Source organism: Sitodiplosis mosellana, unplaced genomic scaffold (genome assembly GCF_009176505.1).
Source record: "Sitodiplosis mosellana isolate CC-2019 unplaced genomic scaffold, AAFC_SMos_1.0 Smas_scaffold_3, whole genome shotgun sequence".
In the NCBI taxonomy this organism is placed as follows: Eukaryota; Metazoa; Arthropoda; class Insecta; order Diptera; family Cecidomyiidae; genus Sitodiplosis; species Sitodiplosis mosellana.
The window spans coordinates 1,833,875-1,860,159 of NW_022595246.1; the positions used below are offsets into that span (position 1 = coordinate 1,833,875).

A 26,285-nucleotide genomic window follows, 5' to 3' on the forward strand; every position below is an offset into this window, starting at 1 on the left:
TTTTTTTCGGAGCAATGGATTAATCGAAGCAAAGTCATTCTTTTGAAAGTCAATGTTTACGGATTTCCTATACTCACACGAGACAAAATAAAACACAACCAATTCTCAAAAATGGTCGATAGCCTTGTTTTCATTTGCTGTAGTAAGAACATAGAAAATTCCCCAAAATTTCATTCGCACGACTATGTGTATTTTTTTTCTCTCTCGCTTTGGCCTTTGTATTTTACTACATCGTTCTGTTATCTCGTTCGTTTATTCATTGGTTGTTCGCGTTAAAATGCGAAACAACATACAAACGCATGAAATACAAACAAAGGAAATCATACAGCATTGAGGCTTAACAGTGCGCGGAATGAAACCACAACCGCGCGCACATGAACAAGTTAACGATCAACATTTAATCGTTGAACGCAGCAGCAACAACAGAAATATCATCATAATAATAAAAAAGCAAACAAGCAAGCCGAAATCGTCCCATGCAGACGAATGTAAAAATGAACCATCGAACAGAGACGACCATATGAGCTAAATGAATATCGTTTTGTTGTGTGGCTGCTGCTTTTGTGGTGTTTCAAATATTATTTTGCTTCAGTTGTTTTTTTTCTCTTCACATTTCATTATTTTCCTCTCTACATCTCTCTCACTGTGTGCCTTCAGTTTTCTGCTGATTGATGATCGTTGAACGGATCAGCGTCTGTGTCGGTTTTGTGGCTGTGATATGAATTATGTGCGTGAATGTATGTTGTGTTGTCGGCACTTCGCCACTCGAAATAAAATTTATTTATATTTTTCAACAAAATTTGTTCGTTATTTGTTTTTTTTTCTTCTGTCATTTTTTCTGACGACACATCACATCACACAAAAGCCACACGACAATTACAAACGGCATGTTACGCTTGAAATTTACATGAAAATCGCAACTGATGAGGAATTCTCTTCTGATATTTTTCATTTCGTTTCGTTTCTTTGCTTTTCTGCGAGCTAATCGCGCTCAAGTTGATTTTATAATTGAATCATAATCTTTCTCTCTCTCTCTCTCTCTCTCTCTCTCTCTCTCTCTCGGGTGCATTTGTGTTTACAGTCATCGCACCTCGAAATTATTTTGGGTTTGGCATTTCTAGAGGAAATAACATTCAACATTTAACATTCTACAAATAAATCCTTTCATAACGCCAAACAGATCCGTAGCCGCTGATAGTTTTTTACGTGTGTGTTTTCATGTGTGTATATGTCTTGTTGTTTTCTTTTTCGCATTGTACGTTCGCTTTGAACCCGTTTCTTTCGGTTGCTTCATTGTTTCGTTGGTTGCGTCGAAAGTTTCAATTCGTAACCAAACCAATGTGAATATACGAGAGAGAGAGAGAGAGAGAGAGAGAGAGAGAGAGAGAAGAAAACAGATAATAAGAAAGCATACTAGCAAAAAATCATCGTCTTCTTTATGCTAGTCATTCTTAGAATTTTTGTTCTTTAAAAGAAGAACTTCTGAGTGGAACAAAACTATGCTCATCTAATTCATTTCGATATTTCGCTTCGAAACGTGTGTCAAGACTTGAGACTGATGTCTAAGCTGCATGCAGTTCCCAATCAGAAGCGTAGGATTTTCATTGGCTTCTTGGTGTTGCGAAGCTCCTCTTGTTACTTTGTTAGAAATAGGAGCCGAAAGTACCACTCCTTGGAAAAAACACTTTGACAACGAAAACATTATGAGGTACTTAAAAGAAGCAAACAACTTCAGTCGAGCACTCGACGACGGAATTCTCAAGAAATGTTGAATTTATTTTCTAAAATGTCGAAATTATATATTTTTTTTTTTGTAATTTTTCGTTTACAACGAAAATTGTTGGATATTAGTCATATTACATTTGTATTGTATGTTGCTATGTGGATGTGTATGGCTGTGAGGCATTCAAAATATGAAGAACTGATTCAAGGTCTTCTCTCTTTAATTCGGCAACACACACGCACGTCTCTTCTTCGGCCGAGGCATGTAAAACAAAAGGCGGTAAGAAGAATGAGAAAAATGGACATTTTTCAGAATAATGAAGGCTTTTGTAGGCTCTTCTTATTTTTTTTTTCAAATGAAGAAAGACGAATAACAACGACAACAGCAACATATTCACACATACACACACAGCGTAGTAGAAGAGAGTGAGAACAGGAAGGTTCGTTTAAGAATATCCCAGAGAGCTATTGAGATTTCTATTTATTCATGCTTTTCTTCTGTTTCGTCTTTTTGTCAAGATTTTGAACACGCTCTATGCCATAAATGGAACATTCGAGCATAGATGGTAAGGTTAAATTCAAGCAAGTTTTTACTTGGTGTTTTTCTTCATATTATTTTTACATACAATGTCGTTTGCTTGAACAAACGTGCGCACTCTTTTGCTTAGCACAAGCACAAGCACAAGCATACACCACCACACGCAAGCCATACATTTTTTTTTCGTCAAAGACAACAAAATAGACCCGGAAATATACGCGTATAGCTTGCAATGTATCGCACCACGGTAAACTTGTAAATACATGCAAAAATAAGGTAGGCAAACAACGGCAAAACGCAAAAAAGAGACGGAGAGAGAGAGAGAGCGAATTTTGTGTGTGCTTTTTTTTGCTGTGTCGTTGAACATCTCTTGTATGTGTGTTCAATTTCTTTGTAATTTTTTAAATATATGGAATATTTTGTTCAGTGTTTTTTTTCTCTGTCGGTGTGTGTATATTTTGAATTTTGTGTTTGATTAGTATTTATTAATTCGTTGATTTAACGATGTGCGCGCGCGCATCTTCGTATTTTGGAACGCACGAATGGAAATTTGCAGCACGTAAAGCAATCTTTTTGGCTGCTTCTCATTTGGTTTGCATGTGAATCGCCGAGAAATGATGTATGTACATGAGTGTGCTGGGCGATCTGTTGTATGTACGCGTGCTGTACAATATTTTAATTTCCAAAATCTTCTTCACACACACACAAACACACACATACACACTCACAAGATTGAACGGAGAGAACGAACGAGCGAACATTAGCAAATCTAAATATTTGGCGAATTCGTTTCAGAACCGTTCATTTTTACAAAGGTCTCCCCAGCCAAGAGAGGGAGAGAGAGAGAGAGAGATCTCATGAATTTTTAAGTGATAGAACGGAAAACAAGTTGTCTTTAAATAGCTTCGAAACATTTTAATATTTTATACAATATGAGCCGGATAAGTTTGTTTCAGCGCTCGAAGATGGAATCAATCTTTTGAATTCGACGATAGATGAGACAAACATACGTTAAACCTGATTTAAATTACGAGGATTGATTTAATCTGTTTATCATTTACGCATGTCGTGGCATATTCGATTCCAATTCGGATACGATTTTTGGCACGTTTTTCGTTTTCAAAATGCTTTTTTCTACTGAAATTCCCTTATTTAGTTATAATATGTTGATCTGTATGCTATAAATCAGACATCGAAATCTCTGCATGCTGTGTGTATATACTGGTCATACGGTATTGACTCGCTTGGAGCACGTTTTCAACTATAATAAATGGTTTCTGGTGTGAAACCATTATTCATTACAGCTCTTTCTCTCTCTCTCTCTCTCGTTTCAGAATACAAACAAATTCAAAGTGGGTGCATGGTCATCGCATTTATCGAGACCAACAAAAGCCAAGATACCTGTAAGCCGTTATACGTCAACAAATTACAGTTTTTTTTACTGAAATTATATATAATTTCAGGCCCGCTTAAAACATGGACGACACATAAAATATAACAGCACTAAAAGAGCGCGCGATCGCGCTCGCAAGAAGAAAGAAGACATTGGAAAGAATAATGAAGTATAAAAAAAGAAATGACGGTTTGAAGAAAGGCAGCAGAACATATCACAAGACTGACTCTTGCCAATAAATAATATTAACAATAGCGATGTGTAGTGAACAAACGGAATCCTTCTCTATTTAAATATATGAAGAGGAAAGAAATAAAGAGGAACACATGAGAGTCAACGGCGAATTGAATTAACAAATTTCGTTCATTTGACCAAAACATGTTTCTGAATAGACTTGAAAAAGTGCTACAGTGCCCGTTCGCCAAAACCACCATAACATATATGACATTCTACTGTCAATTATCAATTTTCAGACAAAGCCCAAAGCGATACACCCGAAGCATCATATCATTCAACTGAAGGCGAAATGAAGAGAGACTCATACGAAAACCAAAAACCGCATACACACAACAACAAATAATTTATTTCAATTTACTGTCTTAATATGAATAAATTATGGAATTCTTCTTCTTCAGTTTTTTTCTGTTTTGTTCATTGGCTACGAGTTCTTGATACGTTTATTCTTTATTTGCAACTCTGAAATGATAGACTTCTGTACATTTTGACTTATTCGCGCGAACACGAGCTACGTGTGCTTGTTTCATAAAATTTATACAGTATCGAAGCTCGTGTCATTTATTTTTCGGTGAACGAAAAGAAGGAAAGACAAGACGAACAAAACAGCTGAATCTTGAAAAATTATGCAACTTAAATCATTTGTTGTTGTTTTTTTTTTTCATTTCATTTTTTTCTATTTTTCGTGGCGTTTTTGTGTTTATCCAATTTTCTCCGTATGGGCGGAGGAGCGAATGTGAGCTTTGCGCTTTGTACAGGTGTAATTAGGGAGATGTTAACGAATTAACATGTCTCATATTGAGCAACGTAAGTGAGCACACTCGCTCTCGGGACCTGTGTGTTTTTTCGTTGTTGTTGTTATTTGAATGAAACGCACGGAAAAATTTCGTTTGACCGTTTCTCATTCTACCGATTTACAAATCGAAATGAATTGTATTTTGAATGTGTCGTCTTTGAACGAATTATCGACTCTAATGTTTCGGTTCGGTATTCAAAATGGAGATTTCATTTATGATATCCACAACAACGTTGGAAGCAAACGAAACAGAACGAAAAAAAAAATCGTCACCACGCGATGGAAAAAAACCATAGCCGAAAAGTTTCATCCAATCGATATTCGATGTTGCTGGTGAAATGAAGAATATAATATTTCCAATGACGACCAAGAAGCCACCGCATATATGTAGAAATGCACGAAAAAAAATCACTCCAATTTTTTGTCCATTGAAAGAAAAATGGCAACATGTCATTGGGTAAAAATGGGAAAACAAACCAAAAGCGAACAAAGTATACACATTTTTATGTGCTATGTGTTTGAATTGCTAAAGAACCAAATTCATATAACGCATTTCTGTTGGTTTTGCCTTTGCTTCATTATATCGTTCAAGCGAGAGAAGAGTCGAAGAACAAATCTCGAAGGATAAAAAAATCTCTCGAATGAAATCGGCTGGATTTTTTTCCGCTACTGCTGCTGTTGTTTGTTCGCATTATTTCTCCCTCTAATTTGGTGTGCTTCGGGTTTTTCGCATACATCTTCATGTTCTGCAAAAAGCAGAAGAAAAATTCATGTATATAAAAAACGAATCGTATTTTTCTATCTGTTCGTTTCGGCCGAATGGAGTGTTGTTCGGATCAAGAGAGATGGTGACTACACACCGTTTTCAATATAAAAAAAAACCCAAAAGAGACTCGAATAAAATACACGCAGTAGCAGCAGAGCACACGGTAAAAAGCAGAGAATTCTTCATCGTTCATGTTTAGTGTTTGTCAATGTACACAGAGAGCAAGAGACACGCATACACGCTCGTACGCACGCACACCAAGCACATATACACAGATCCAGCGGATTCTCATTAAACCGATTGAAAAGCAAAACAAAGTCGACAAAAAAAGAAGAAGGAAAAAACGTTCGAAAAATTAAAAAAAAGCGAAGAAGAATAAGAAGGAGCTGGCGCGCTGGCTACGTGCAATGGCAACCAATATTTAGGATTGAGTTCTGGTTTCAGCAATACATGAGAAACGTATCAACAACAACAACAACACCATTTCAATTGGTTTTGTTTGCCTTAGCTCCGTTGTGCATCTCTGTTTGACGCGCACACCAAGCTACCCGTCCCGTTCGTTTGCATGTGCCAGCAAAGAAGAAGAAGACTTAGAAAATGAAACATTGTTCACACAGAAAATAGCTGTGCGCATTCAAACCCAAATACACACGCATACACACATGCACGGAACGGATCGAACGAGCCGAGCAAGTGAGGCACAGCACACTCGCACACTCGCACACATCCATCGGAAAGGCGCACGCATAACACACACTCACTCATACAATCAACACGGGCACAGTGTATTCCATTCCATTCCATTCATTTATAACCATAATAAATACGCAAGAAACCATTTATAGCAGCGGTAACAGCAAATGGCCGAATGTTGTTCGGAGCACTCCGTTCCTACATCGATTCATACACATATACACACGCAGGCAGCCATTATAGTTCAAGTTCCTCTTCTGACGCGTTACCTCACCCCGCGTAACTCTACAAAATTACCTTGTGTGTCGTCGTTTTATGTTTTGTTGCTGTCGTTATTATTATTATGTTGTTTTTTTTTCTTCTTCTCTTCTGTTGTTACTGCTGCTCGCACACACTGTCTTTCGGCTCTGAAAATGTTGCGCCCCGTCTCGTTCGCTCTCACACACATTTATTATCATCATCAGCAGCAGCAGCAGCAGCAGAGAAGCTCGTCGGTCGAGGCGAGCGTGGATTTCGGTTCGCTTGTATCGAATCGTACGTGGATGGTAGATTTGTTATTTTCTCTCTCTTCTTATTATTGCTTTTATTATTTATATTCATAAGCAAGCAGTGCCGTAGTACGTATACACATAGATTCTCATCCAATAAATAATAATAGCAATTATAGAGAGAATTCTTCTTCTTCTTCTTCTTCAGTCGTCGTCGTCGTTTTTCTCATTGAATCATCCGCTCGTTCAGCCGAACATCGCGCAATGCGATCGAAATTATTCGTGCGGCAGGCAGACAGAGACAAAACAACTAGAAAGATGTGTATTCATAGAAAATGACTTGAGATGACTCGTTTACGATACGTTGTGTACATTTGGCTTCACGTTAGTGAGAAAAGAAAGAAGAAAAATATATACGTTTTCATTCGGCTGTGCAAAGTACCCGAATTGTATGCGGAGTGAAGGTACTCACAATGACGTACGTATTCAAACATAAATGGCAACGGAATGCGCCAACAAAAAGCCCCAAACATACCAAGAGAAATAAAAAGGAAAAAAGAATGTATAATTGTAAATGCATTCAACTAGCCCAACACAATGCGTAGGTAATACATAATATCAATATTAGAAAATGCATATACATGAAGAAAGAGCAGCGCTGTATGTTGTTGTAGAAATACAATGGGTGCAACCAAAATAAGCGGAGAGAATGAGGAAAAAAGCAGAAGCAGCAGCAGTAGCAGCAGCAAATTGGTCTCATTCTCTCTTGCAGTACGAGTGAGTGTGTGATGAACGAAAAATAAGCGGACTTTTTGTTGGTTTTTTGCCAAACCAAAGTGAATTCATGCAGTACCCAAAAACTAACGCAATCTTTTAATCATCGCTCTTTTTTTGCATTGCTCTCTTTCTCGCTCTCACAGTCTATCGAATCGAAGTGTTTGTGTGTGGATCGGGCAATCGATTCGAGAGCAGAAACGAAAATATATATAATATAATGCTAAAACACGACACGAAATGTATGGAAAAAAACTACACCTCAAAAACAACGGTAACAACAACGAAAAAAAAAATCGACAGAGAAAATACATGAACTCGTAGCCGTGTTGTGTGTTAACACGTTTGTGGTGCGCGCGCTCGTCCACGATTTTCTGCTACGAGAAATCGCTCTAAAATCTATATAAGCTGACATGAGCAGCACAGTCAGCAGCAGCAGCCGTATTGGTGCACCATTATTTTACACAAAAATGTAGATTGAACTATAGTGTGAGCAAAAGACTCGATTCGGAGAGTAGTTTTTTTTCTCGCTTCGGATTAGTTTTTTCTGTCCCTCTTCATTTGGAGAAGAAAAAATTGTTTGGATTGCGCACATTCGACGTCTCATTTACGAATCGATGACGAAAAAGTTTTATCAGCGGCAACATTTTAGACCTGTACGAATGGGATCTAGGATGGATGTTGTGTTTCTGGCATCTAGCATTGACTAGGAATTGGAATGATTCTGCCATCAGCCATGAGCGCTATAAGTGACTAATCCGCATACTCTCTCTGTATGTTTACATTTGTATTAGAATGGTATCGGAAACGGCAAAAACATTTTGATTACCATTCGAATGCGCAATGAAAAGACGGAAGAGACGACGGAGACGACGACGACGATAGTCGAATCAATTTGAAAATATTGAGTGTGAAAATTTCTACAAATTCGACTCATTCGGTTGGAGTTTGGCACATACAATGGGAATATGACATGAGACAAACAAGTAGAAGAAGGAAAAAAAAGTCGCCGAGAAAAAAATAGACACAACCGAGACGACAAACATGAAGTCCATGTATATATGGCGGTGTTGTATGATTCTTTTTTCTTTCTGCAATTCGAGACTCTTTGAGGCGATAGTGTGAATGAGAAAGGGACGAGTAGAGCTATTGTCTATTCTTTTCCTCTTTCCATTTTTCTTCTCCCGTCTACGGTTTTAGATTTTTGTTATGTTTGTTATTTTTGTGTGTGCGATGTGTTTTCGGTATGTTTCCATTGTCGTTCGCTCTATTATATCGTTCTTCGTTTATTTTTTCTTCTTCTTTCTCATGCGCTCTCCCAGCAAACACACATACAAAACGTATAATGCGAAAAGCCATCAAAATTTTCAATGCACACGAACGGGATGGACTGTGCAAACGAGATATTGTCGCTTATTATACGTACTCTTTGCTTTTTCTCTTCTTTTTGCATATAATACGTACACATAGCGTGTGTGTGCCTTCAAGTATCTCCAAACTGAAAACTCAAAATTGCCGTTGTTGCCGTTGTCATATCGTCATCGTCTACACAAACGACAACGTCGTCGACGACGACAGCAACGGCGGCAACAGCAGTAACAACAACAGCAGTAACAACAACAACAACAACGACGACGACAGCATGCAATGAGAAACGCGTTTGTCAGAAGTGAACAACGTTGATTGGAAAGGGACCAACACACAATCGGCTGGTATGAGAAAATATGCGTATAAAATGGATTATACTGACGTGCTCTGCTCACATTTAAAATGGAAGCATTTTCATTCCTTCTATTACTTCTCTGTCTTTTTCTCTCATACACTCACTCACTCATTCGCTGTATCGTTGAGCTCTGAGCTCTGGGTTTCACTTCGATAGCTGCGTATATTTGTTTTTGCTGCTGCTGCTTCGACTGCTGCCGTTGCTGCTGCGTTGTTGCTAATGTACACTTTTATTTTGATGAAGCGAAGTGAAGTGATGGTTTGTCATGGATTTAAAACATAATATGCTGTGTGAGTATGGAATAAATGAGCGACGTTGCCACATTTCCGAACGAATTTGGGTGTCTTTGTTGCTGCTATTATACACTATTCGCCTGGCTTCGTCGTCGTCGTCGCTTTGCTGGTTCAGCGTTCAATTTTTCTGGCCCCTGTGTGTATTGTGCAGTTTATACACACACTCGGCTCTCTCTCTCTCTCTCTCTCATACACACAGTCAGCATATTCAGAGCCAGCACTCGTTCGCATACACTAAATGCGGACAAAAACACACACAATACGTCGTATTTCATGTATATTCATATATATATATACTTTTATTTTGAGTGTATCTTTCGTTTCATTCGTACCGCCGTGGCAAGTCTACCTCTCCCAGTCGCTCATTCATCGTCTTCTTCGTCTTCGTCATCGTCGTTGTCGTTTTTTTTCTGTTCAGTATTTTTATTTTTCCGTTCCTTTTACGCTACTTGTGTCGTTCTGTGCATCTCCTTTCGACGCAAAGAGCTCATTTATCATTAACAAACGTGTGCAAAGTATAAAATGAAACCTAGGAGTAAAATGAGTCGATTTTTTTCTCTCTCCCTCTCTCCTTAAGTAAAAATGTGGCTTGGTTTTTCGTCTATTTTTTCACTTCTTCTTCTTTCTCGTTCATTTCATTTGTTCGCTCTGTACAAATTTTGCACATGGATATAACATTGTGAGTGTGTTGCGTTTGATTCTTGATGAATAGCAGAAACGAAACAGAAAAAAAAACAGAATTCAACCAGCCACCAAAATGCGATTTAATTGAAAAATTAATTGAAAAACTTAATTAATAGCAATAATACAATCAAACGGATAAGAAATTTATGTATATATATATCATATGAAATGAATGCAAGTGACGATTACATAAACACAGTCACCCCGTTTCGAAATGGTTCGGCTTTTTGTTTTGACGATGGATATTTTATGCGTTTTATTTATATTTTAGCCGATTGAATAACATTCAATTACAATAGGTGTATACAGAGAGAAATTTTTTCTTTTCGTATCGATGGTACTACATTTTTGTGCTTTACTTCTGTTTTTTGGTGGTGGTGGTGTGTGCGCTCGCGTTCTCTTTCTCTCTATTGATTGTCCCATCATTTTGCCTGCTCGGAAACAAGAGCACACAACAGCACGGCACAGACGTAAATCGCTTTCGAAATGAAATATTGTGAGAGCGAGTGAGAAAAAAACCACACATACACCACACTCGAATCATGCATATACAACCAATTCATTTGTAATTTATCAAATTTTATCGATCCATTTCGGGGCGAATGAGTGAGTCCCTCTGTTCGTCACATATCAAATATTCAGAATCATTCACTGCGATCATGATTCCATGGGCATTCCATCTGCGCCATTCATTTCACGATTAAATTCACCAAACCGAATCTGTTTTCGAACTGGACGCTCGATGAATCGAACATTCGTTCTTCACACAAAAAAAATGCCTTTTTATTTTGATATTTCAGTTTAGTTATCTATACGCTGTTGTGCTTGTTTTTTTCTCTGCTTGAGTTTTTTTATTTCGTTATTCTTTCAAATTTAGTTCGCTATTATTAGTAATATTTATTTGGTTTGGTTGTTTGGGTGCCATAGAAATGGCATTTAGTAATATTTTAATAATAGCATGGATCGTTTGAAATGCCTAGGCATTCACGAAAAATGAGAAAGAATTTCTCATGAACTTAAATGACCGTCGATGAGAGAGGCGAAAATATATCGGTTTGCTTACAACGGCGTGGAAAATTTACTGTCTTTCGACTGTGCTTTTTTTCCTTCATCGTTTGACACCTTTCAAACTTTTTTACGATGTATTATAAAATGTTTCAGGCTTGTTTTTTTTTGCGACTGCTACCTTTTCATTGACGATTCAGAGAATCTTGATTTGTTGAACCAGCTGACGTTCGTAATTTGTTCGTTAATCAAAAGGATTTTACCTATTATGTAAAGATATACGTGTTTGTGGACTCTAAAAGCCGCGGGGTCAACATGATCAGTGTGTAAATCAAATTATAAATCGAGACGATTCCACGAATGATCTCATTGTGACGTATTCGATTGAACAAAAACTAGATCTACTTTCGAATACGATGTGATTTCTACTGATTTTGTTTAATAATGTATCTATGTATGATGGCCTGAATTGTTGTAAACGCTGTTTTTATTACCTCGGCAAAATTAAGTGAAAAGGGTAACGCTAAATGACAAACCTAATAGAAGCCAGAGCAACGAAGTAAAAAAAAAGCCCAAGAAAAGGAAACGGGATTACCTTTTTCAAATTTTATTTACCTGGGCCCAAGAAAGATGAGAAAAAAAAACGTTCATTTTGAAAGATTGCACACAAATTGAATTTGTGAACAGATGCCATGGCTGTTATTCAAATTGTGATCGCGCATTACCCTTTTCACTTTTCAATTTCGATATTCGAATTCGAGCTCTAAAACTCCAAACCAATATTGTTTTTTTGTTGATCGGAATATGAATGAATACCAAAATCCATAAAATATATATAAAGGCAATGAAAAAAATGTGTATATACAAAAGTGAGGGGTGAGGGGGGAGGGAATTTGGTGTTTAATTTACCTTTTAAAATGCTCTCGTATTCTATCCTCACGTACTGTTTCGGGCAAATTTCCAACCCATAGGTGTCGAGTCTCGCGTACCATTTTGCGTTGAATCCTTCATGGAGGCGATGATTTCACTGTTTGTTTATTCCGTGTAAACAACTCACACTTTTTCCCAAAACATTTTTATACAGTGTTTTTCTTTCTCTCTCTTTCGGTCGCTCTTATCGGAACAACGGTTTTTCGGAACAACGCACGCGGCACGAGGCGGATGGTAAACAACAAAATGCGTATATTCTTTAACTTCGGTGGCAATTAGATATTATTATTACTTTTTTGTTGTTGCTTGTTTGCAATTTTTTTTTCTCTATTTTTCGTTCCGCGGATTCAATCACGAACACACGCTAAATACTTCACATGGAAACGGCCGAAAAAAGAGCACTAATTCGGTGCCAGTGAACAAATTTTTCCTCCCCGAATTTATATTTTCTGCCTTAGTTCTGCACTTTTCCAAAGACAATGTTGTTATCGATACATATAATAATAAATTTCAACTATATGATTTTTTTTCACAGTGGAGGAGTTGTCACACACAGATATATAGAAAGATACGTGAACATAAAAATGAGGAAAACATTCAACGACAAATCGAAGTCTCTCGATTCTAATTTTTTTTCTCTGCTTTAAAAAAAAAACTTTTTTGCTTCTTCTTTTTTTTGCTTTAAAATCGATTCGCACACAATGATTGGTTCACTTTTGAACAAATACTTTCGTTTCACTGAACCAATACGTAAGAATCCAATGTTATATCCTGTGTTATGCTGTGTGTATCCTTTTGACTGCAGTGTATGTCGGTATAGGTATCTTATTGATACGCATAGGTTCGCACTAGCTACTGCAAATTACTTCACCACACCTTAATATACTTTTTTTTCCTCTCTCAACTTCTTCTTCCTTTTGATTCGCACTCACTGTGTATTCATTTGAATCTGATGGTGGTGTGATCGTTGATGTTGGTCGTTTATAAAGGACGTAAACTCATTCCATTGAGGAAAAAAAGGGAACGAATCAAGAACAACAACAACTACACAACTGAAACAAAACGAATGAGAGAAGGAATTTGAACCTCCTGAACTGTAGAAAAACACACTCACTGCCCGATTTTCCGTCTTTTCTTGAATAATATTTTTTTTTCTTTCGGTCGCGTTTCCGTGCGATTTTCGCTCTTCACTCTTTTTTATATTACGATTCACTTTTCATCCTTTGCTTTTATTTCGTTTCGGCACTATTCAATCGCTCGCTTCCTTTTTCATTCGATACATATCCTTGGTATTGTTTTCTATATATAAATTACTTTTTCATATCGAACAGTGAGCACTTCCTCATATTTTCTTTTCATTTCATTCTTCATTTATCATTTCTCTCTCTCTTTTTTTTTCTTTCTTTCGATTTTTTTTATAGAACAATTTTTCTATGTTTCGCACTGCGATGCGGTATTCATTGAGTCCATCGAAGCCACAATTTGAGCTACAAAAAAAAAAGAAAATAGATACAGAAAAATTTGAATCGTTTGGTGTCGACTTTTTGGTTGGTTGATTTGGATGTGATTTTTTATTTATTTTTTATTGTTGTTTTATAGCACTGACAAATGTTCAACTGAAAATCACTGATATTGAACGGTTTTGTTTATTATTGTTGTTATTTTGTTGCGTGAACTGATACTGCTTGCCATGTGAATGAATATAGATTGTGTCGCAGGCCAAAGAGTCGGAAGTGACAAAATAAGTGGAAAAAAAAGATACACACTGAAATTGATTTACGCGGAATTTGGAATGAATTTCAATGGATTCTTGATGCTTTTATTTTCTTCAAAATTTCTCTCCAACTCTCCCTCTCTTTCTCGCTCACTCACACTCCTCACGCCGTCGTCTCTCTATTCCGTATACCGTGTACTGTGTATTTCATTATTCTCAGTCAGTGGCGCGAACAATGGCCAATAGTTCATCATATCACATTTGAAAAACATGAATAAACATTCACGCACACACATGCATCATCGGGAGCACAACGACAATTTATTATTATACTGTATCCTTTTACAACTAAACGGATGACGAGGAAAGTACAGGCGTTCACATGGATTATGTAACGTTTAGTCGTACTATATATATTTCATTTTCTTTTTCGTTTTTCGTCGATTCTCTCGTGCTCATCAATTTTCAATTACTACGCTACGCTCTTGTTTGATACACGGTCATTTTCGGGTGTTCTGTACATTCACATGCAATTTACTAATCTTTTTCTTCTTCTCTCTCTCTCTCCCTTTGTTAAACACACACATTTAGACGATATTTTGAACTTATCGCGATAATACGAGCTTAATGAAGAAAAAAAACAACAACAAATTCTACGAAATCGAACAAAACGTTGAAATGAACGAACAACGAAATAACGTATAAAGGGAAAAAAACTTTATTATGCGAATGACACGACACGATACGTTACGAGAGACGACAACACAACACACAAATCGAATAGCGAGATGAAGTGATGCGCGCGCGACCGAACCGTAGAAAAAAAAAAACTAAAAGGCAATGACGAGATTTTTTTTATATAAATTTCAACGCGATCGGAATAAATTTTCAGCGCAAAGGTTATTTGATTTCGTTTAACGCGTTTTTTGTCTTCTTTTTTCTGTTATTTTTGCTTTACGGTTATGCGATTTTTTAACATCAAAATCGGGCGGCTGTGATTTACAGAATATTGAGTAACGTCGTCGATTCAACTTTTAAAATGAAAAGAAGGAAAACAAAAAAAAAATTAAAACGAGTATCATATCCGAACGGTTGCGGTTACATTTCAAATGCATTGGCGCACAAAAATGACAATGAATGTTGTTTGCTTCTCGTGTTTTTTTTTTGTTTCGTTTGGTCGTTCGCTCTTCGTATTTCAGTTAATCCAAATAAATAATCCAAATCCAGGGCGGTGTGTGTGTGCGTGCGAGCTATGATGATAGATTGTAATCCATAGGAGGCCAGCATTTGCAATTTGCCTTATTCCAAGTGGGCAAAATGCAGACGTTTACTTCTTCGTTACAACACTCACATAATCCAGTATAATAAAATGACAAAAAAGGAAGCGTTTTTTTCATTCGCTTTCTCACACATGCACAGTTATAGTTCAATAAGTAATCAAAAACTAAACGAACAACGAACGTAAGAAAAAAAAAAGTATAAGATTTAACAAACGAACGAATGAATAAAATAACTCCTTGTAGCAATGACAAAAAAAGAAAACAACAAAATCGCTGCGCGACATTCACAAGATAATACAGATATATGTGTGTTTATTTTTCTTCTTTTTTTTCTCTCTTCTTCTTCTTATTTATCCATTGATTTCATGTTGATTTTCTTGTATTGATTTATTTTCAAACACAACACAAATTTTGAGAGTTGATACTTACAATTCATTTTTCGAACGTCCATTTATCACACTATTTTTTTCATTTTACACAGAACCAGCATTTGAATTGTGCCCTTGTTGTTGTTGACTTTCTTTTCAAGAAATCATAACCAAAGAAAAATAATAATGAAAACTTCTTTAAACACTAAATAACACTTTTTTTTGTTTCTTATGCTGATGCAAAATGCCGAATTACTGCTGCTTCTGTTGCTGCTGGGCTACTCCACATGAACAATCGGTTGCTTCTCGTGTTATTTCAACCGCGTGAAAACTTAGACAACTAAAAAAAATAACTAAATGAAATTATCGTTCGCTTTATGTGTCGGCAATTCAATTCGTTTGGTTGGTTCTTTGCTTCTCTTCGTCCTTTCTTTTTTTTATTATTATTTCTCTTCTCTATTTCACTTGATTCCAAAGTTTAATACATCACAAAACGACTGTATGTTGTGTCTTCTTCTTCTTCTTCTTTTTTTTTCGTTTGCTTGCTTACTTTTTTCTTGCTCTTCTTCTCTTTTTCAATAAAAACGTCGATTTTATGACGCGTTATCGCTTCGATGTTTGCTCATCGCGTTTCACTCTACAACTGGGAGACGGTCTCGGACCAAGTTATTCCGAAGTCGAACACAATACACACATAGTTTTATTGTACGGTTGTACTATAACATTGACACAGGGTATATCCACGGCACGATGTTAATGTGGCGTTGTCTGATTTTTGGTTTTTAACCTTTGTACTCTGGAATTGTTCGATTTATGACTTAAGATATGGGTTTGTTTATTGGCTTGGACATCTTTTACTGCCGTTTACTTCCCTATAATCATTGACTATCGAACAAAATTCCATGGAAAATCAGAAAAAAACTCAATAGACTTTGGGCTGAGCGAGCGTCTGAAAAACACCCTGCGACTTGGTTACGTGTGCATTGTTGATGCTAAACAACATGGCGTCCGTGCATAATACCAACACCAGAAATCTAGTACGTTTCGTGTATCGGCTGCATGTATATGTGTGTTTATCTGAAAAATTAAACTATGGTTGAGCCATTGAAACGGCACAGCCGTATTCATTTACGTGACATACTTCCAACGATTAACATCAAATTTGTCGATTTTTGTAGCATGAAGCGACGAAGGCTTTCGACCACCAGACACAGGCTTTTGTCTTGATCTTTGGATTTTTTCCAATGGGGTTTATCAAAACGACTAATAAAAAAATCGAAATAAAAAACAAACAAACTCAAAGCTTATGCAACACAGACAGTTCAATCGTTGCTATTGAACCTTATCGTTTTTGGGATTTTTTTTTACTACTGGGAGATGATTTTTTTTGTATTGTGTCAAGTAGTTTTACGTGACAAAATGGCCGTCTGAAATGGTGTATCGATTTTTTTTCGATTGTTCGCTATTCTGATCGCTTCCATTGGATTATAATATTTACTGTCGTACGTCACCCGTGGAAATGGATATAATTCTTAAACCCGAAAAAATATTTAAAAAAAAAAACAATGTGCAGTCGATGGAACACACACATTTTTGTTTTGCATTACATTTCATGGATTACTGTTTTGGAGCTGCTTTTTTGTTCTTTCGTTCTGCATTCAATGATTAATTGCATGGAAAGGAAATACCACAGTTGATATGAACGAACGCGACTGAACTGATGGTGCTTTTCTAGTTTCTGCGAAAAATGATAAAAACTAGATTGAGATTTGGACTCACTTTAACCAAATGTGGACTTGTGCATAATTCACATGAGAATGTGACGCATTCCCTTGGATTTTATATTTCTTTGATAACAGCGTTCTTATCATTGAATATGTTTTTTTTTCTTTTTGTTGGAAATTCATTGCCTTTTTTTTCATCGAGCTTAGCGGATTGGCCACCAGATTGGGCTACGCAACAAAAACACATTCGTTATCTTTGTATCAAACACATTCACTTATCGCATATACAATTTCAATAACAATGAAGTTGGTTCGATCAAATTGTTTTCCATCCGAAATGAGATGTCAAACAAATCTAAAGCGATTTGACACCCAGTGGATAGCGAATCTGGTTCACATGCTGCTCATTTGTTTTTAGATTTCTGTACTTTGTATTTAACAAACATACAAATTCAATCGAAAGAAAAACAATGGTCATTTGTACATACTTTTTGAGTAATACGTGCCGTTTTGGCGCCAAATGCCACAACGAACACGTGAACGTCAAGTGAGTATTTGTGAGAAAAAAGAGAAATAGACACATAGAATTGCAATGTGAATGCATAAATAATTTATGTAATTTTCAAAGGTTGACCCTGAAAACTGATGCAGAGAGTACGCTCAAAGGAAACCAATGGCCACTTTCAAGCTATGGACCGTTTCGAGATAAACCATGCATACCCAATTTTATCGAGGATCAGTCGTTCGAAGAAGTTAGGCATTTGTGTAAGTTTAGCGCTCGTTTACATAATTGTGAATTACGTAGCATGACTTTGAGTTCAAAAATATTCGTTTCGAATTCAGAGTGTGCACTTTGCTCTTTAGATTCATTAACCTAAATTAAAAATGCTCGATCGAAATGTTAATTGAATTGAAAATTGACCTTTTCAGGCTATGAAGCCAAGGCGACGGGTAACGTTCAGATGGTGGTAAGTGTATTTGAGTTTCTGTGTGTTTTTATCAATTCATGGCAATGTCAGAATCAGAAGCAAAGCATTTTCAAACAACATTTCGCCCAATCAAATAGATCTTTTTATCTTCTAGACGAACCAATTCACGCAATCAATTTTAGACGCCAATAATAAACTAAACATGTTGGTAAATCCGGCGGATGAGGTTGTTGCAATGGTGACAAACCTTTACAACAGTAACTGTACAAATACACCCGCTACAGCGCAGGCACCAAATGCGAATCCATTTGGAATGGGTTCGAATACAATGAATTCAATGAATTCCGGTGGCAGTTTCTTTGGAGGTGGCAACAACGCAGCCCAATCGAATAGCCTATTTGGGTCATCTTCATCGGCAGCGAGTTCGAATCCATTTGCCCGGAATGCAGCTGGCTTTGGAGGTGCTCAAAATCAAAATACGAATTTGTTTGGTGGTTCAGCAGCTACCTCGAATAATATGAATCTCTTCGGTGGAGGCGGTGGAGCCAGTGGAGTAAGCACAGCTACGACAGGCAATAGTTTATTCGGTGGCTCATCATTTTCAAATACAAACAATGCGTCAGCCTTTGGCAGCACCACCCAGCCGAATTCATTATTTGGTGGTGGCTCAACGTCTGGCCCGTTTAGTCAGCAAAACACCAATGCTTCACCGTTTGCAATGCCCCAGTCGACAAATCAATCGTCCGGTTTATTCGGTGCTCAAGCACAATCGAATCCTGTATTCGGCGGAAGTGCATCCTTTGGCATCCAAGGAAAAACCGGATTATTCGGTCAAGCCAGTGCTAGTCTTGGTCAAGCAAATACGGGAAATATCTTCGGTCAAAGCGTTCAAGCCCCTGCATTTGGTGCGCCACAACCGCAGCAACAAACAAACCTTTTCGGCAATGCAAATCAAAATCAACCGCAGTCACTGTTTGTCGGACAACAAAAAACTATGCAAGCCGCGGACAATCCATTTGCCGCAGTTGCACAGTCATCCAATACGAATATTTTCGGACAATCGCAAATGCAACAGCAACAACCTTCACCGTTCCAAAACTCCGCTAGTGTTTTCGGCGGGAACCAAAACACAAACAATTTCGGTGGAAATGCAAGCATGGTATTTAGTGGTGCAGCTCAAGCGGTTCCCCATCAAAATCCTCTCCTGCCCACTCCAACACAACCACCATCACTGCAGCAGCAACAACAGAACATCTTCGGGGCAAATTCCTTCTCGGCTCAACCCACAGCACCTGCACAGACTCCATTCGGCGGTGCTGGTGGAAATGCTTTCCAAAGTGCACAACCACAACAACAACCACCCATTCAACCGTTGTTCGGTGCACCAGCACAACAGCAACAGAATATATTTGGTGCTGTTGGTGCGACTGCTCAACAGCCCGCGCAACAATCAAAAACCCTATACACACCCATGGACTCACTGAGTCAAGAGGAAATTGAAGCATTCAACAGTAACACATTTGACATCTCAAAAATACCCACCAAACCGCCGCCAATGGAACTTTGCATCTAAATCAACAATCAATAGACTCTAGAATTCAATCTTAAGTTGCTTTTAATTTATATTGTACAAATTATCCCAAAATAAATCGGCCATTTATAAGAAGACATACTAATTGTTTTTTTATTGAGGTATGAACTTTTTTTTTTCGCTCGTCTTGTGTTGATTTTCGCATAAAATCGTTGTTATTTAGACGAATGAACGAATGACAGTTCACTGCAACAATTTGACAGCTCTAGACAATTGCTTATTATGATTGGATTTGACATTTCGAATATGACACACTCAAATAAAAACGAAATGAGACTTTTTTCTGATGAATAAGTTATGTTTTGAAATTTCATGCAAAATGGAAGACTTTTTGATGATAAAATGAATGTTCAAATAAGATTTTCACAGCAAATCTAATGATCTACTTTGAATTGAATAAAAATACGAACTTTTTTACATTTTGATAAAATAAATGAATTTCACAACGACACAACGGTATCTTATTTCTCATCTTCACATTCACTCTCGGTGTCACTGTAGTCGAAAACATGTTTAGACATGACCACAAGGAAAAAACACACGCAACGAGCGATGGTGGTGTGCGATTGCAATTGACTAAGCGAATAGCAAATAAATTTCATCATAAAACGAAACGACGTAACATTATTTTGTACATAAAATCACATACAGTTGACTACGATATATAATCCAAATCAATTTCGATTCGTCATTCGTCGAGTTAAGTTGATAGTTAATAAGTGAAGTCGATTCACTCAATCAGTTGATAAAACCACAAAAAAGAAGGTCATATTTTAAAAGGTCAAGTGTTGTGATACTAGCGTTCTAAGTTAGTCGAAATCACATTTATTTATAAATCAAAGCAAACGTCAACGTTTATTAATAGTTAAGTGTAATTTCGTAAAATTTCGTTAAGATTTAATTTATACAAGAAACAAACAAACAAACACAAAAATGGCATCAGCATGGAAAAAAGTGGAACCAGTTGAAAGTTGCAATTTGCAAGAGATTATGTCCGAAGAGTATGCCCGTGGTTTGCAAGACAAAGAGAATCAAAAGTACGAAGAGCATCTAAAAGATATGGCTGGACCGTTTATTGATCCACCTTTTGCGACACGATTGGAAAATGACTCGGTGCCAACGATTGTTGAGGGGAGCAGCAAAGACACGAAAATGAGCTGTCAAAATCAATTGAATGATATTCCGGAGGATGTGTTGAATTTTATTCGAAACGACACCGAGCTAAGTCAATCGGTTGATTTTGGTGATTCTGATCGATTGTTAGCTGAAATGCTACAGGCTGCTTTTGACAAGGAACATGATGACGAGGTTAATCGCATTGAAAAGCACACGAACAAAGACTCCAAGATTAATGTGTCGTTCAGCAATTTCCGTCGACAACATCCAGCTAATACGTACTTGGATTCGGACGAATACGACGACTATGACGAGCCGCCAAAGAATTGGGATCGCTTTGAGGCAAATGATAAGATTATTCGTGGTATGAACAAGAAAGGATTGGGCCATGATGAAGACGGTGTGGTTATCACGAAACATGATGCTGAAGTGTGTGGCGTTCGTAATGCTGGCCGACTTATGTCGTTTCCCACGGAATTTGCAACTGGTGATGCGGGTGGTTTTGACATGAAACTTTCGAATTCAGTTTTCAATCAGCTTAAATCGTACTCGCAAAAGAGTAAAAAGACCAACAAAGCACAAGATCGTCGTGAGAATAAGGAAACGGCCGAAATGGGTAATTCATTCTATTCTAAGAATTGTTGTTTTATTGTTTTACATATTTGATTATTTTGGTCTCTCTATAGGTATCGATGAACCAACTCGATTGCGTTTGTACAAGTTGATTAATAATCAAATTTTGGAACAAGTTAACGGAATTATTTCCACTGGCAAAGAAGCGGTGATCCTCCATGCCAACAGCGACCCAAGCTATTCCGGAGAGTTAATTTTGCCCAAAGAATGTGCTGTAAAGATCTTTAAAACAACTTTGAACGAGTTCAAGCAACGTGATCGTTACATCAAAGATGACTATCGCTTCAAGGACCGCTTCAGCAAGCAAAACAATCGCACGGTCATTCATATGTGGGCTGAAAAAGAGATGCACAATCTCATGCGAATGCAGAAAATCGGCATCAATTGCCCAGAAGTTATCGCATTGAAGAAGAATCTTCTGTTGATGTCGTTCATCGGTGAAAACAATATTGCTGCGCCAAAGCTCAAAAATGCCATTCTATCGGCCGCCGAACTAATCATTGCATACGAAGAAGTTGTTGACATTATGGTGCGTTTGTACAACGAAGCCAAGTTGGTTCATGCCGATCTGTCGGAATACAATATTTTGTGGCATGATGGCAAATGTTGGCTTATTGATGTCGCACAGTCGGTCGAACCGGGCCATCCATCAGCTCTGGAATTTTTGATGCGTGACTGTGACAACATTTCAACATTTTTCACGCGAAAAGGTGTTAGCGGCGTTAAAACAAAAGAAGAACTTTTCTCTCATATCACCACACTTGATCCATCCGTTCACAACGCTGCTATGCTTGAACGAATGCATGCTAAGGGACCAACCGAAACGATGGCCACAGCTCAAGACATGGATGAAGTGCCCGAACAAGTGAAACCAATCTCATATCCGTTTGATTATGCCTGGAACAAAACGCAAGAGCAAAAAATGGCCACCACCGCAGCAGCCGTCGACATTGATGCACTATTCGCTACAAATTAATTAAATTTCCAATGATTGTCAAACTGCCAACTCGGAAACAGGAATTATGGATAATAAACTGGTTTTATTTCTATAAATGTGATTCTTATTTTATTATTATGGATTGCTTTCAGTCGGTATTAATTAGTCGAGAGGGATTATTTTTATCTACACAGGTAATGTACTTGAAACTGAACGTCTAAACATCGATGTAAAGAATCGCAGGCCACTTGAGCCACCAGGAACTTCTGCTAATATCATGAAAAACAATGAAATGACTTGAATCACAGCGGTTAAAACCGTAAGCACGGTGCTTTGCATAAACATTGCAAAGTAGAGGGTTGCAATTAAACTGCCTGCGTACGTTCCCGAAAGCGCTAGCCTTGCCTTTGAGAATGCTTGCCTGAAGAATACCATGAAACCACTCAGGAAACAGAAACTGAAAATAAACATGACGTTTAAGAGATGACGTTGAGAATTGAGTCGAACGTTTTTTTCTTCTCTTACCTCATAATGAAAAACAAACTGCCCAGTGAGAATAGAAGAGCAAACTTTCGGGCTTTCAATATTAATACGGGGATGTAGAGTGTTGACAGTGACATGCAGAAGATTCCGAGGCCCAAACATACGAAAAATCCGATTATCCGCTGCATTCGCGACTGAAATCATTTGTTTGACAGCAGTTGAGTCATTCGATTTGAAAAAAAATTACTAAAACATTCGATTTCATTAGTTTTCCTACCAATTTCGGGCAGCAGCTATCCTTTGTGTCCTGTAACCATCCATTGGCTTCTTGTGGCTCACTTTTGCCGAATAGATTTTTTATCTCGGGAACTTTGAGTGTTGGCATTTTCAAGTCAATTTTGAAATTTTTCTTCTGATCACTTTGCAGCAACAGATACTCATCGAGGTCATCTTTCAGATTTATTGCCGTCATCTTTAAATCTAATCTATGTGCTTTATATTTTATATTGGAATTGGAAAATTAAATACGAAACAGATATTAAATTGTGTTTATCTAGACACAGCACTGATGCAATTGTCAAAACGTATTGTGTATTTTTTGGTGATGTCAAATAACCCATATGATCAACTAAGCATACAATGATATACACACATACACACGTATACAGTGCTGCCATCTACAGGTTTTTATTCAAATTTGAAATTGCAGCTATAAAAAAAACTTCATTTTGTAATGAAAATTAATAGTTAGTTGTTCGGTCTTTTCAACGAACATCGACGATTGAATTTGCGACGATTGATTCGACGGGGTTTGGTTGGTTTTAGCTCGCATATGAATGGTGCATGCTTGCGACAGTCGAACATTTTCCACGACCTTGACGCGGTCAATGCAACACAGCCCAATCGTTTTTCTTCACTGAAAATATTCAATTTTTCTTGATGTGAAATGAGTGTAGGCTTTGGTCAAAGATATATATTGAGATTTTTTATGCATGATTTTTAATGTTTTTTTCTTCATTTCGTTGTCACGTTTTTACCTTGGAAACTTTGGAGCCCAGGCTCGATAACGATAGCATTGCAATGGAATGCCAAGTGAATCGGCAAAACTCCCTTTACGTCCAACTTCTTTCAAACCAATAAACGCATGTCTTATAGGAATTTTCAAAGGAGCACCAACATTTTCATTCAATGTACTTTGTGATATGACTGGCGATTTATTTATGTCGAACACTTGCTGCTGAATGAGAAAAGACAAGAAATTGGTTCGAGTTCCGCTTACAATCTGCGCCAAATAACCTCGATGACCTTCACATGTACTCGTTGCCTCTGTGTAATTCATTCGGTCATCGTAATAGTACATGAATAGTCCAACTGATGGAAAACATGTTGCATTCTGTGGCGCTGCATAGAAAATTTCATAAAATAGGGATGTTGGAAAAACTGATCTGTTTATTTAAATAATACATTTTTCTTCAAAAATCCGTCCTAGTTAGAAGTTCCAAGAAAACTTCTTTAACAATTCCCCGTAAACACAATTAATCATTCTGAAAGGAAGTAATGATATTCATGTCAAAAATTACCATTTCCATAGAGTGAATAATAATCAAATCGCGTATCATTGATCATTGTTGACATATTTCCAACCTCTGGACAACTTAACACCTAATATGCAGATGAAGAAAGACAAAAACTATAAAAGCGGACCACAAACTTTTCAATTTAGCGAAATCTATTGGTTGGATAGTTGACGATAGCACCTTTTCGAAGGCCTATAGCAGAATATGCTGCCAGGCAATGATAACTGCTCCGATAAAACGGCCACAGCATGGCCACCTCCAGCACAAGATAATTATCGTTTGCACACTACATACTGACCTCACAATTGAAATATGGATCAGAATTTTCCACCAATTCTTGTAGATTTTTTTCAATTTTCGTTTTATTCTCCTCTTTCTCTCGTTTAACATCGAACAAATTGAGCAGGTCACCATCTTGATCGCCCTTTTTTTGTGGCCGTTTACCGTGTCCAAAATTGAATGCCAACGCTTGGTTATTCTCAGCGAATTGGATACACTTGTTGAGATTGGCCACATTTTTGGCAGCAATTCGAGTTTTATTCGAGCGTTGACAATGACGCACCGGATAAAATTTCGTATGGTTACGCTTCAGCAAATCTGAACAGAATAACTGCGATGAAACAAGTGTTAAGCAACCGAAGAATATAAAAATGAACACAATTTTGGAATGCATTTTAATGCAACGCAGGTTGAACACGAAATGATTCGAATTTTATGTGGAATACACAAATTCACAGTCGAATCGGATGTTTGTGGTTGGCTTGACTGACTGACTGACATTTCCGCTTAAAATGAACTAACTTCAATAATCTGGCTTCAAAAAGTAGAGACCCAAGGTAATTTCAATAGCATGCATCGAGTTTATTCTCTTTTCTTTTTGAATATGATGTGGTGCTTCTATTATTGTTACATCAATTCGAACAACATAAATGGGAGATTTTCACATTGAATTGATGTCAAACCGAGAGCATTTCAGTGTGGATTTATTGAGGTTGAAATATATGAATTTTCAACATCTTGAGTTTAGCCGCCATATGATCTATATAGAAGTATGTCCTATGTCCTTACACCTATGCCAGTGGGTTTACACTTGAAGATTGATTCAAACGAAAAATACGATAGAAAAAATGGACGGCAACAGCAAGAGCCAAAGGAAAAAACAATAACAGAAATCCAAAAAAAGCAAAGTGATAGCAAACCGTTACTTTTACTTTACTATGAACTTGATAATATCAAGTTGATATTATTCCACAATTTTTTTTCACGTAGATTTTGGACTTTTATTTTACTTTTTCATTAATTTGTATGCATAACAAGAACGTTCTGCATGAATTTTATTACAGCTTATTAATTGTGGATTCGGCACAAACACTATTTTTTTAAAAATACTAATCATTTGGTAATACATCAGCGGTGACATAGCGAGAAAAACTTCGAATAAAAATTGTTAATATTATCAATTCCCATGTCCAGCTATAGCACATTTCAACGATCGTTCTTCACATACATTTCTATCAAGAAGGAAAGAATAAAAGACATGAAAATCATAAAATTTTCTTCATTTTCGTAGAATTAGAACAAACTCTCATATTGAATCAATATGATTGATCATTAGTTTTCTTTTGTTCTATTCCATTTAGATTATGTTCCATACGCTGAATCATTTCTTTCATACGAAACTTCTGATACCACAAATGGTATTGAAATTATTTGTTTAATAGGGGAATGTAACCGGTTGTGGGACGGCTCCGGTTGTAGGACAGTCGATTATTTTGACACTTTTGTAGCATTAACATCAAATGATGTATTATAATGTTATTTTATATCCGTAATCAAACTTTTGGTACGGCTTCGAGCTGAATATATGCACTCGTTATATTATTTTCAGACGATG

At 37.1% G+C, this 26,285-nt stretch overlaps 5 protein-coding genes across 9 annotated transcripts in view; 2 read left to right on the forward strand and 3 right to left on the reverse strand.

Annotated features, from left to right (window-relative positions):
* LOC129565507 (protein split ends) overlaps window positions 1-16,046 on the reverse strand; it is a 40,920-nt gene extending 24,874 nt beyond the window's left edge. For all 4 annotated transcript variants that reach the window (XM_055440471.1, XM_055440468.1, XM_055440470.1 and 1 more), the window contains exons 1-2: window positions 15,463-16,046; window positions 12,019-13,526 (exon numbers count right to left, since the gene is read on the reverse strand). In XM_055440471.1, coding sequence (XP_055296446.1) covers window positions 12,019-12,101 — 83 coding nt within the window. In that variant the 5' untranslated portion in view covers window positions 12,102-13,526; window positions 15,463-16,046. The remainder of the gene's footprint in view (window positions 1-12,018; window positions 13,527-15,462) is intronic.
* Window positions 16,047-16,615: 569 nt separating this feature from the next.
* LOC129565509 (uncharacterized) lies at window positions 16,616-19,722 on the forward strand. 2 transcript variants are annotated; one of them, XM_055440473.1, is made up of 4 exons: window positions 16,616-17,672; window positions 17,754-17,890; window positions 18,056-18,093; window positions 18,209-19,722. In XM_055440473.1, exons 1-4 carry the CDS (start codon window positions 17,596-17,598, stop codon window positions 19,625-19,627), a joined length of 1,671 nt encoding a protein of 556 aa, XP_055296448.1. In that variant the 5' UTR covers window positions 16,616-17,595; the 3' UTR covers window positions 19,628-19,722. The 2 variants fall into 2 exon arrangements, with proteins under 2 accessions (XP_055296448.1, XP_055296449.1); XM_055440474.1 differs by having other exon boundaries at window positions 17,214-17,672; window positions 17,754-17,877.
* LOC129565508 (serine/threonine-protein kinase RIO3) lies at window positions 18,590-22,447 on the forward strand. The gene is made up of 2 exons (XM_055440472.1): window positions 18,590-21,377; window positions 21,448-22,447. The coding sequence occupies exons 1-2, from the start codon at window positions 20,579-20,581 to the stop codon at window positions 22,368-22,370; spliced, it is 1,722 nt and encodes a 573-aa protein (XP_055296447.1). The 5' UTR covers window positions 18,590-20,578; the 3' UTR covers window positions 22,371-22,447.
* Window positions 22,414-23,410, reverse strand: LOC129565510 (uncharacterized). The gene is made up of 3 exons (XM_055440475.1): window positions 23,092-23,410; window positions 22,857-23,008; window positions 22,414-22,788 (listed from the first exon to the last, which is right to left on the reverse strand). The coding sequence occupies exons 1-3, from the start codon at window positions 23,284-23,286 to the stop codon at window positions 22,518-22,520; spliced, it is 618 nt and encodes a 205-aa protein (XP_055296450.1). The 5' UTR covers window positions 23,287-23,410; the 3' UTR covers window positions 22,414-22,517.
* A 151-nt stretch (window positions 23,411-23,561) lies between these two features.
* LOC129565641 (uncharacterized) lies at window positions 23,562-25,064 on the reverse strand. The gene is made up of 5 exons (XM_055440738.1): window positions 24,690-25,064; window positions 24,395-24,476; window positions 24,094-24,215; window positions 23,852-24,051; window positions 23,562-23,730 (listed from the first exon to the last, which is right to left on the reverse strand). Exons 1-5 carry the CDS (start codon window positions 25,062-25,064, stop codon window positions 23,562-23,564), a joined length of 948 nt encoding a protein of 315 aa, XP_055296713.1.
* Between the last annotated feature and the right edge of the window lie 1,221 nt (window positions 25,065-26,285).

Bases quoted from the DNA above. Each gene is read 5' to 3' on its own strand.
- LOC129565641 (XM_055440738.1), bottom strand. From the start codon at position 25,064: ATGCATTCCAAAATTGTGTTCATTTTTATATTCTTCGGTTGCTTAACA. The intron at 24,216-24,394 runs GTAATTTTTGAC...TTTTCTATGCAG, and splicing joins TTATTCACTCTATGGAAATG to CGCCACAGAATGCAACATGT. The intron at 24,052-24,093 runs GTAAGCGGAACT...TTTCTCATTCAG, and splicing joins GAGGTTATTTGGCGCAGATT to CAGCAAGTGTTCGACATAAA.
- LOC129565510 (XM_055440475.1), bottom strand. From the start codon at position 23,286: ATGACGGCAATAAATCTGAAAGATGACCTCGATGAGTATCTGTTGCTG. The intron at 23,009-23,091 runs GTAGGAAAACTA...AAATGATTTCAG, and splicing joins ATAGCTGCTGCCCGAAATTG to TCGCGAATGCAGCGGATAAT. The intron at 22,789-22,856 runs GTAAGAGAAGAA...GTTTATTTTCAG, and splicing joins AGTTTGTTTTTCATTATGAG to TTTCTGTTTCCTGAGTGGTT.
- LOC129565508 (XM_055440472.1), top strand. From the start codon at position 20,579: ATGGCATCAGCATGGAAAAAAGTGGAACCAGTTGAAAGTTGCAATTTG. The intron at 21,378-21,447 runs GTAATTCATTCT...GTCTCTCTATAG, and splicing joins TAAGGAAACGGCCGAAATGG to GTATCGATGAACCAACTCGA.
- LOC129565509 (XM_055440473.1), top strand. From the start codon at position 17,596: ATGGTCATTTGTACATACTTTTTGAGTAATACGTGCCGTTTTGGCGCC. The intron at 17,673-17,753 runs GTGAGTATTTGT...TAATTTTCAAAG, and splicing joins AACGAACACGTGAACGTCAA to GTTGACCCTGAAAACTGATG. The intron at 17,891-18,055 runs GTAAGTTTAGCG...TGACCTTTTCAG, and splicing joins CGAAGAAGTTAGGCATTTGT to GCTATGAAGCCAAGGCGACG.